Raw genomic sequence first — 12,210 nt, 5'->3', positions numbered from 1 at the left:
ATCTAATAGTTACTAAAAAAAATTAGATTATCGGAATTTTATTTCTACTGAAATATAAAATCCAAAAAAGAAAAAAAATAGATTAAAAATTTTGTGAACATTCATATTCAAAAATTTATCAATAATTGATTTTGTAAATTTACGAAATTAAGATAAATAACTGTTTCTATTAGATCTAAATAACTGCAAATAAGTGCTAGTTTGAAAAAATTATTGTTTGGAAGTGTTGGAGGATTTTATCGTTAATGCAGAAAAAGACATCGGTATTCATGCTGTATTTCATAAACATAAATTATTAAAATGCTAAATATAATGTTTTTCTCATATTTTGATCTAAATTAAAACAAAATAATAAAAAAGTAAGAAAAATATGTTTAACAAAAATTATGCGTCAAAGGGTTTAACCAATCTTAGCTAAACACAAATAACTTAATAATAGTTTTTCCTCCCAACATTTTCTAAAAATATTGAATTAGAGCTTATTTATTAAATTTTTCATTAAATTCGGGAACTTTAATTTTACCCCAAATAATGAATCAACCGGCATTAATACAATTTTAAGCGCGTTTATTTTAAATAACTACTTAAAAACGGAAGTGCTATTTTTTACGACCTCCGTTGTAGAAGTTAACACACACCACTCCACACTAAAACAACCTTAGCTTAACACAAACAGCTAAATGATACTAAACTATTTTGATTACTTAATAGTACATTCTCGCAACGAATATTTTCCCGAATTCCACGTCCCTGTTTAGAAACAAAAATTCCTCCTATTAGCGCGAAGAAGGTTCTGTGGTGTTTAAACAGCAGCACCTGTCATGAAAATGAATCAAGTAGTTCACCAGCGATAAATCAAAAGATATACAACCCTTTAACAGATTAAAAATAAGTGAATGCAGTATAAAATAGTAATAAAAAAAAGGGGGAAAACAACAGCATCTTAATGTGCGTGGCCACAGGCGTACTCCGAAAGAGCAAACTCGAAGACATTTTTTTCCCGGTTCGGTGACCTCGATGCAACTCACCAACTGAACTATGTCATCCAATAACATTGCAAACAAGCATAGACTTCAAAATTTGTTAAAGCTCTATAGTTGGGAGAAATTACTTACATATTTATCGCTTACAGCGTTTGAATAAAATGTTTGTCCCAGTCTTTACTTATACATTTATTGCTTTGTCGTGTAATTTTGTTAAACATATTTTTCACATTACTTTATTTAATTTAGGTCGAATTGATAGAAAGTTATTACAGGATGCGTAGTCAAATTATTCAACAAAAAATAGCACCTTTTAAGCACTTAAAAAATATTTTTAAGCACTTTAAAAAAATATCATAATTAGACAGGGTTGGAAAGTTTTCGACAATTAACGATCTTATCTTGTTTTAACCGTCATGTCAAAAAAAGCAACAAACCTTTTGCCATTGTTATTGAAAATTGTCAAAAATCATGAAATTTTGAATTGTGTAAAACGAATGGCGTTTTCATACGCTACGGACTGACAATACTTATATATTTATTGCTTTACCCTTTGTCGCGTAATTCTATTAAACATATTTCTCACATTTCTTTATTAATTTAGGTCGAATTTATAGAAAGTTATTACAGGATGCGTAGTCAAATTATTCAACAAAAAATAAGCACGTTTTAAGCACTTTTCAAGCACTCAAAAAATATTTTTAAGCACTTTAAAAAAATATAATTAGGCAGGGTTGGAAAGTTTTCGACAACTAACGGTTTTATCTTGTTTTAACCGTCATGTCCAAAAAACAACAAACCTTTTGCCAATGTTTTTGACAATTGTCAAAAATCATGAAATTTTGAGTCATTTAAAACGAATGGTTTTTTTCATACGCTACGGACTGACAATACGCCGAAATAGATTGCGGTTGAATTAATTGTGAAAACGCTGAATAGAACAATGTGAACTGTGTCTTTTTGCATAATTCGAAGCGGAAATAAACATAGTAAAGGAAAAATCTCATTTTGAAAAAGGGAAAATTAAGCACTTTTTAAAAACACTCAATGAATAAAGCACCTTTAAGAGCTTTTAAAAAACGAAAATCGAAAATAAGTACCTTTAAGCACTTCATTTTAATAATTTATGGTTATGAAATACCACATAAAACACCGGTGTCTTTTTTTCTGAGTTAGAGGTAAAATCTTTCAAATACTTGAAAACAATAATCTTACAAATTTACACTTCTTTGCAGTTCTTTAAGTCTAAGAGAAACAGTTGTTCATTTTTGAAATTAAATTAATTACAAAATCAATTACTGATTTAATTACAATTATTATTCAAAACTAATTGTTTTAATTTACAAAATCAATTACAGATAAGTTTCTGAATTTGAATAAAAATTTTTTTTAAATACTTTCTTTGGATTTAATATTTTAGAGCAAATCAGATCTTTTTAGTAACTATTAGACTTTTTTTTATTATTAAAAAATACCAAAATATATTTTAATTTGTAATTAGAGTGTCAAGAAAAAATAAATCATAAACCGAGGCTCCATCTGCCTCAAAGACTTAAAGAGTGAAACGTAAAATGTTTGTCTGTATCTAGTAAATTTTAAGATGCAAAGATTGTTCTGCGAAACTATTTTCACAAAAATAAGGTTTATTTTAAATTTTTAAAATAATGATCTTGTTTATAAGTTTAAAACAGAAAACGATCAATAAATAAAAAAAAGGCAGGATTCTTATTTTATTATTCGTTTCTTGATCTCAATCGAAAAACTTCGGTTGACTAGGCATTTGATAATTGACCATTGCCAGTTTTCGAGAAGTCGAAATGTTAATCAAACATTGAAACAGCTTCACAGATTGCAAAATTAAGTTTATATCGATTGTATATTTTTAAAGGAAGTAACTGTATTTCCTTTTAGCTAGTCTGACTTTCTTTGCTTAACTGAATAAAAATAATATTTGAGGTCTAAGAATTAATTATTTCTACTGTATTCTACGGTATTTAGATATCACTGTAATTTAGTTATTTAGTGTAAACGAAAATGTCTAAATTAGAAGACAGAGATGATTTCCATTCATGTTAACACGGCTTTTTCAAGTCAATATTTCGTAAATTTGTGTTTGTGCAGCCCTTGTTTTAAAAGAATCTTCACTTAGAAAGTGAAAAGAGGGGGGGGGGGGACTCAGATAATTTTTATTTAGTTGTTTTATGTCTCTAATTTGAAATTTTTGTCCTTGACAACTTATTTTTAAAGCTTGAAAAAAAATCCAAATATATAGCACTTCGACATTCGACTATTATGTCGCGGAATAATAGTTTCACTGTAAAAAAGAGGTTATAATTGAATGGAGAAATTTGGGAACATTTTAAACTAATGAGAGAAATTTCTAGACATGTCGTTCAAGGTGAATAACTTTCAATGCGAAGTCTAAATCAGAAGTCAAAATTAGGTCGCGCGGAACTTGAAGTTTGTTGTGAGGTAGAAATGGATGGGAGAAAAGTAGCGAGGTTAATCAAGCAATAGATTGGTTTCACTCAATTAATGAAACGTGGTTATACTTTCCTCTGTTTGATATCAAATCAATTGACAACCCAAAGTAATTAGAAACAAATTGACCAATCAATTAATGGAAAGTTTTAATTTAAAAAAAAAAAAATTATCAACATTGTGAACATATTTATACATTTTAAATTCAAGAACACATTTCAACATATTTCGCTTCTACTTCTCTAAATTTATTCTAATAATAACTAGTAAATTAGAAGCTATCAGTATCTGGAATGCTTATTTACAATACAATACACATGCAATACTTCAAGTGTGCATTGTGTTTACATAGTTTTAAATATCCGAATCTCATATTTTTGCCCTACCCCCCAAAAAAATCAAACTTAGAACAGTAATACTCTGTAACTGATCATTACTAACAACAGTAATAATTACTCTGTAACTAATCAACACTAACTACATCAACTATTACTTTGCGGCCAATCATTACTAGCTACATTCATAATTAATCTGTAACTAATCATCACTAACTACATTCTACTATCACCAACTACATAATTAGTCTAACTAATCATTACTAATACTAAACATAACAACAATTTACAATACAATAATTAGTACACAACATAATAAATAATTAGTAATTAATACACAACATACAATAACCGGTCTTTTGACCACTTATGGTATGTTTAGTACTAACTGCATTCATAATTAATCTGCACCTATTCATCACTTATTATTACATTCATAATTAATCCGTAACAAATCATTACTAACTACATTCATAATTAATCCGCAGCTAATCATTACTAACTACATTCATATTTAAACTGTAACTAATCAATACTAACTAATCATTCATTACTAACTGCATAATTATTAATCTCCAGTTTAATTTGGCCTCATTATCATGACTTTAAACTGTTTCCATTTATTTAATGCTCGATATTTTAAACAATGGAATTTGGCATTATTTTCTATACTTTAAGTTCAATGCTCCGTTTTGTCTTATAGCTTGGTAATAAGGTTAAGGCATTGTGTTCGATTTTCAATGATGCTTTAAAGTCCACCAAGCTTCAGATCATGGGAATGGTTTGAGAACCCCTTTCGTGACTGATGCACGTTAAATCTGTCGAGTCACAAAGTCCACCATGTTCCCATAACCAATCGTACCTCTGGGGGTACTGATTCTGGAATTTCCTTGTCTTCTGGATTGGCTCAAAATTACAAGGCTACGGAGTTGAACATTAGTAGTCGTAAACCCAGCTGTTCAATGACGGTTATAATATAAAGTAAAAATATGACGCAGGGTTTAAATTTTTTTCTAAAGTTAATTCCAGGAAACTGGAAAAAACCGGAAAAATTAAAGAAACTGAACAAAAATGAAGAAACTAAAAATGACCACTGCAATTAAGACAATAATTATAATAATTTAAACTTAAATAAAGTTCAACGTAAAAAGTTATAAATTTTTTTTAAAAGGATCTGTATTCATATTATTTCTTTTAGTTACACCAAGAACTTTAAAACTAAAACCCCTATTATATCAATTTATTTTTATACGGGATTTATGTTACCTTTGCTTTCCTAAACAAAATAAATAAACTTTTATATAGCTAAATAATGTGTACTTAATCATTTTTTAGTTTATTGCATTTTCTCTTTTTTTAAAAATTCGATACTTAGTTTATAATTGGATACAGATAGAAATTTTGTGTTTACATTTTGATTACTATGACAAATATTTTCTTTTAAAAAATATTATTTTGTTAATATTTTTCTCAATTGGTTAAATTTTTATAAAATAAACAGTTTGTAAATTAATGCTACGAATTATTAGAAATGCAGTCATGAACTGTTTTAAAAATATCGCATTAGAATATAAAATTTATTTTTGAAAAAGGTTTCTTCCATTTCTTTAACTTGGGTTGAGAAAAACCTATTTCTTCCTAGGCGATTTTTTTCATCGATTTAATTTTTTTTTTTCTTTTTTACAACTATGGAAGAAACTTGCTATCTCAGATATGAAGCAACTAAAAATGTTAAAAACAATTTTAAGTAATTTAAAACAATGATAAAACGAGGTAAGGTAAAAGCATCTAAGAAAATAAGCAACTGCTGCCAGTCTATCACTTTCTTTTACAAGCTGCAAAAACTCCGTATTTTTTCAATATTGAATTTCACAAGTGGTTAGATATTTGGTTTAATTACATTGGTTTTGATATTTACGTCCTCTTAGTAACGCTCTGTTTAATGCAGAAAATAAAGTGAAAGTTAATTCAAGGTCGTGCATAGATGTTTAAATTAACAGAAAGAAGAAGCGCAGATAAGGTTTTAAAAATTTTGACTCGATTTTTTTTTTTTTTTTTTTAAACGAAAGAAGACGAAAGATAAGCAGTTTAACTCAAGAAAGATAAATTAACAACTAGATAAAATAATGACAGTTGCAAGCAATTATCTTAAAATATAACACAGTTAAAGAGTTAATGGATTTTAAGTGCAAAAACACTTGAAAAATGTATATGCATAAAATAGATTAAGGTAGTCAGATATATATTTATATATATATATATATGTTATGATCAATATAATTAATCGGTTAATATTAATAATCGCCGATTATTATTAATGACATCCAGTTAATATTAATACTAGTTATTATTAATAACAGCCAGTAATTATTAATATTAGCCACATTAATTACTTTAACCGTTAGAATTATGTATACATTTTATTATATGCATACATGTTATGATCAATGCAATTAGTTTGGTTAATATTAATAATATCCGGCGATTATTATTATAGTCGATTGCTATTAATACTAGTTAGTAATAATAGCCAGTTATAATTAATACTAGTTATTATTAATAATAGCCAGTAATTAACATCAGCCAGCATGACATGTATAATGCGATTTAGTCTAAAAAATAAAGAAAAAACGTGTTGAGGACCCTTATACATTGCCTCATTTACTTTTGAGTGATTTTTTTTAAAAATCTTTTTCCAATCAATGCTTAATGATTTTAATATGTAAATTCAACTTTTTCACGTATTGTTTGTTTTCTTCCTCAAAAATTAAACTTCACACACCGATATAACGTAATTTTACTTAATTTCTCTTAAGAGTCCTTTCCAGCAGATCATATAAATCACAATATTACGAAATAGCCTGGGTTGATAGTTGAATGTAGCTACATTGCAATTGACTAAAATTTGATGATGAGAAATATAAATCAAAACTGTAATTTCATGATACATCGACAAAATAAAAAGTAAAATCTGTTCGCTCGTGGATAAAAATTCCCGCTCTCGAAAACAATTTTAATTACTTATGGAGGAGTAAAATTGCAGAATAACAAATAATATTTTTTTTTAATGACACATACTTAACATGCAACTGCCAATTACTTACCAAATATTTTTTTCTAAGCTTACGCGCTAATAATTTATTTTTGACACTAAACAACGCGTTTCTGAAATGTTTGTATCAGCATTTACAAACTCAGTAATTTAGCTTTCGAACTTTAGACATTGATGATAAATGGCGTAACTTTTCTTTCTTGAAACATTGATTATTAAATTGGTAATAAAACTATGGATCTTAATTTAAAAAAATAGTAATGTGTAATGCATGTGAACGATTTTAAATTAGTCATACACTAACGATCATACAAGCGTTTAACTTGATATAATTTCGATTTTTAATGATTTTAAATATAATTCAAAATATATAGAATTTGTAAATTTAAAAATTTGCATTTTTTAAATACGTGTTTCTTAAATATGTTTTTTATTTTATTTAATAACCGTCGTTGAACAGCCGACCCAATTGTTCGGGTTTACGACTACTAATGTTCAACTCCGTAACCTTGTAATTTTGAACCTAATCCAGGAGACAAGACCAAGCATTGGGAGAAATTTTCCCTTCGTGGAAGACTTTTTAATGGAACCAACCCGCGTTTGTGTTACATGGAGAGGGAAACCACGAAAACCTCCCTCGGTTAGCCTGACGGTAATGGGACTCTAACCAATGATCCGTCTAACACTGAGGATATTTTACGTCAGCACTGTGGTTGGCGCGAGTTGCGTGCAGAATTTATTTCAACCAACCATCGCTGGGTTTCGAGCCCCCGTCATTGGAAAGTGAACACTCTATCCCCTGAACTACCAAGGCTCTTAAATATGTTTTGAAATAAAAATGCTTTTCAAAAAGAATACTGTTGCCGCTTTTTTTAAATTAAACCAATTTTTTGAAACAGAAATAAAGATCGTCATGGGCATGTTTGTTACTCTAAAAACATTATAAAGAATAAATTAATATTTATAAACAAAACGGAAATAACAATCTATTCTAATTTCGGAAGAATTACAATGTTTCAGATCAAGATATATTATTAGAAAATTCAAACAACTAAGGATTTATAGCGCAGTTAAATAAAAGACAATAATATAATTACTCAAAAAGAGCGGATTTCTGAAAAGCGGTTCCCTTTAAACAAGAACAAATTATTAAATGAGTGAAACAAAGAATATTATTCCTAAGTAAAACGATCCTCGATTACTTTCTACGTTTAAAAATTTTCATCGAACTAGGATAGCAGATATTCTTAGAAAAGAAAGTAACGAACTTAAAAAGAACATTTATTATAGATTCAAATAACTATTTCGGCAAACTTAAATTTAACTAGAATATAATCTGATACATATTTTATTTTATAACTTAATGATGAGCTTATTTTAGAATAGTAGGAAAAAAGATATAGTTAGAAGTCACAATAAAAAGAAGAGAAAGCGTATTTCTAAGTTAATCCGATGTCGATTTTCATTGAAATAGTTTATTTTGATTTTCCTCATTAGCTGAAAATTGTGAAATAGAAAACAAAATTTAGAAAATCATAATATTATCGAGAATTTAATTTTAATGCATTGTCTTTCAAGTTATCGTTTACCACAATTTGTTTTCGTTTTGAAACTTAAAACTAAACGTAAACATATTAATAATAAATAAATAGCTGATTGCATTTCGTTGTTTTCAGTGATATTTGAGCGAACGGACAACATAATGAAAATTTGCTGCCACCTTAATCAGTTAATAAGTCCATCTTGAACTATATTGTCGCGCAAAATAAATCATCATAAATTTAATTACATGATATTATGGCTACACATCAACAGAATAAGGTTCAATTTAATAAGCAACAATTGCAAACAGCCTAAAACAATTGCAGCCCCAAATTATGGTTCAAGCTACGGTTATTATGGTGATAAAAAAAATCAGTGTGTGGGGTAATTATTTCGATAGCTCTATTTAAATTGATAACTCTAATTTCTATTGAATTCTTCTCAATTTAATTCAATAGCTCTATCGTTTTTATTATATACCAAAAAATTTTATTTTTCGCCTAAGTAAAAAAAATTTTTTTTTTATCAAAACATAACGGCATATAAGAGTTAAAACAACTCACAGCTTAACAAAACAAACAAAAATAAAACGCGTTGGAGTAAACAAGTTTGAGTCTTGTAACCGCAAAAGAGCTCATTGATTTTATTTCAACCTGTTGTTTAAATTGAAAGCATATTAAAATTGAGTTTTTCGGCTAAGTAAGTAAAAAAAATAATTTAATCAAAACATAACGGCATATAAGAGTTAAAACAACTCACAGCTTTAAAAAAAAATATTAAAAAAAACGCGTTGGAGTAAGCAAGTTTATTTAAGTCTTGAAAACCGCAAAAGAGCTTATTGATTTTATTTCAACCTGTTGTTTAAATTGAAAGCATATTAACTGAAAATACATAATCAAATGTAGTCGACATTAATTACGGTTAATTCAGCAAAAAATTCCTATTTTTTTAAATTACTTACCTGATATATGAGCTAGCTTTCCTAGCCTTACTTTCCATACACATTTACAAGATTTTATTTTTATTTTGGACGAGAATATTAATGCCAGATATCACTAGTGGTACAAAATGGTGGATTCGCCCATTACTAGTTTCAACAATTGACCCTTATCTATCAAATCTATCACCAGAATTGAGAGCCCTCTTTTTTCCAAATAACAAGCTGCATTCCTGAGAGTTGTATTGTCACTTTCTTCCACGCATTTGAAATGATAACAATAACACTTGTATTGCACCCTTATTAGTAAGTGAGCCAACTTGTCAAGAGGAGGGTTAGGTCTAAGTAAGAAATAAAGTCTTTCTGAAAAGGCACATAGCTATTTAACAAATGTCACTGAAAAAGTAGTTCATGGGAAAATAACATCCAATTCATCAATGTAGTCCTACTAAGTTTTTAAGTTTGTTTATTGCTTGTACCTTGATGCATGATAACAATGGTTTTAAGACACCAATACAATCTTAGTATTTTTATCATATCAAATCTAATTTATTGATACAAATATATATTTAACATTTATTATAAACATTTTTATTGTATAATTTAATTTTGTTTTAAGTTTAAATATACATTTTTCACAAAAAAACTAATATAAGAGGATATGATATAAGATAATGTAATACGAGGATTTAATAAAAGATGAATTTGGTATAAAGGTAGCAAACAATGTATGGCAAAATTAGAGTAAAAAATTGGCCACATTTAAAAAAATTAAAAAGCTGTTCATATTAATAATGCAATGTTTTTCTTTTGATGCATTGATGGAAATATGGCAAGCAAGAGTGAAATAACGTTTTCAGATTACAAAATATTCATAATAGTTCCATATTTATTTATTTTTTTAAAAATTATGAAATGCGCATGGAGTGCATTTTTAAAGAAAAACTGGCGATCGGGTGACTACTAGCAGATTAGTTTTTTAATTGCCTACTTTTACTTTAATTAACATTTACTGAGTGATATTAATTTTGTTCTAGGATTCAGAGAAAATTTTTATTAAAGTATAAGTCAAAATTGGAGTCGGGCTGTCCAGAAAAGTCCAGAGTCATCAATTCATCGACCGACTCTGAAATAGAATAAACCGTGAAGGTTCAAATGCTAAGAAAATAATTTCAAAATGCAAGCAAATTACTTGCAGGACAACTTTTTCACTGCGTAATGCTGAGTAATCCTCCCATAATTAGTTTGTATTTTGAAAAATAATAATAATTTCGGCATTTGAAACTTAATGCTTTACTCTAGGTCTACATGAGTTACTAGTGTAGTTCAAAGAGAATTTGTCATGAAAGATTTATCCCATTCTTAAGCTAAATTATGTTATACTGACACAGTAGTTTAGTTAAACATATTTGAGAATTTAAGTACGCGAGAAGTAAAACACCACAATCGACAATAATTACACCCAATTCAATTCTTTAACAACCACAACAACGGAAATACCTTAACATAAATCTCATGCGAAGTGTGAAGAATCTAAGTAAAAGCATGAAACACTTCCCACGCAGGGAGGGTCGATGGCACAAGTCCGACCCCCTGCACACAGAAATATTTTGCAGGAAGAGCTACAGACTTGAGTATATCCAACAGCTGCATTTTTCAATGACCTCTTTTGTGTCGAACTCGTTTCGTCAAAAGATCGGCATAGAACAAGGTCGATTCCATTCATTGGATTGCACATTGTCAAAGCTACAGAAAGGGAGGGGAGGACATTTGGTAGAGTTTTTTTTATTTTTTTTAACGCAATAAAAGTGCGTTTTTTCTCCTTTTATCTTCTAAATCCGTTTCACCAAAAGTACATCGAAATACGAATGTGGGTAATGAATTTATATAAGTGGAGGTATAAATGTGCGAATGCGAAAAAAGCGGCAATAAATAAATTATTCAGAAAATTTTTATTGGTGGATTATCTAATCCAGTGTTTCCCAAAGTGTGGTAAGCGTACCCCCAGGGGTACGGGAACAGTTTAGCGGGGGGACGCGTTCGTATGCGAAATATACAACAAACGAAAATGTCAAAAAAATTTATTTAAAAACAAAGCTAGCCATGAAAATTACGAAATATCTTACAACAAACGAAAACGTCAAAAAAATTTATTTTAAAACAAAGCTAGCCATGAAAATTTATGATTACGTATTTTTTTTTTGGCTATTTTTTGCTGAGTTAAAAGTTAATAATTAGTGGTGTCAACAGCCAGTTGCGATTCTAAACTTTTGTGTAATTTTTTTATCACGGCAAAAACAATACCATCCTTCTCACTGATGCAAAAAAAACTTATTAACAAAACTTTGCACCAAAAAAGAAAAATAAACATATTTTTTAAAAAAATACATTCATTTTTTTATTAGTGGTACACAACGTTAAGAAAAATTTAGAAAGGGTACACAAAAGTCATAAGTTTGAGAAACACTGATCTAATCGAACAGGTAAGGAAGAAATAATAAGAGAACATTTAAAAGGCCCAACCTACTACTTTCAACTTTTTTCTAGAAGCTCTTTCGTAGCTTTTTTTTTTTTAACGGTCGGAAGAAATAAAATTATGACATTCAAGGGCTCTAAATCCCAACAGAGATCAGTTATAGTGAAATTTACCTTAGCCTTAACCCTTATTTGAAGCAGATGAGGAAATTAATTTTCCCCATATCCTGCATAACTTGTTCTTTAAAGATATATCTATGATAAAGGGACAAAGGTATTTTGCTCTACCGATATATAATCTCCATATGCAATAATAAATTTAATATAAGAGAAAAAGTTGAGCAATTTTTCTTACATTAAATTAATAAGATCCAATAAACCAGATTTTTAACTGCGGCATCGTTT

At 28.5% G+C, this 12,210-nt stretch overlaps 1 protein-coding gene across 3 annotated transcripts in view; it reads right to left on the bottom strand.

The window, feature by feature from the left end:
* LOC107445938 (uncharacterized) overlaps positions 1 to 12,210 on the bottom strand; it is a 239,283-nt gene that overhangs the window by 164,150 nt on the left and 62,923 nt on the right. Inside the window, exon 1 of one of the 3 annotated variants that reach the window (XM_087154692.1) lies at positions 9,355 to 9,534. The exons of the other annotated variants lie outside the window; for them this stretch is intronic. Within the exon in view, the coding sequence (XP_087010818.1) occupies positions 9,355 to 9,398 (44 nt within the window). The 5' untranslated portion in view covers positions 9,399 to 9,534. Of the gene's footprint in view, positions 1 to 9,354; positions 9,535 to 12,210 lie in introns of those variants that run through there. 3 annotated transcript variants of the gene reach the window in all.

Source organism: Parasteatoda tepidariorum, chromosome 11 (assembly GCF_982258835.1).
Source record: "Parasteatoda tepidariorum strain Cologne lab strain chromosome 11, Ptep-v5.0, whole genome shotgun sequence".
Taxonomy (NCBI): Eukaryota; Metazoa; Arthropoda; class Arachnida; order Araneae; family Theridiidae; genus Parasteatoda; species Parasteatoda tepidariorum.
Note: the sequence above shows the minus strand (reverse complement) of the source record. Positions and strands in the feature narration are given on the sequence as shown.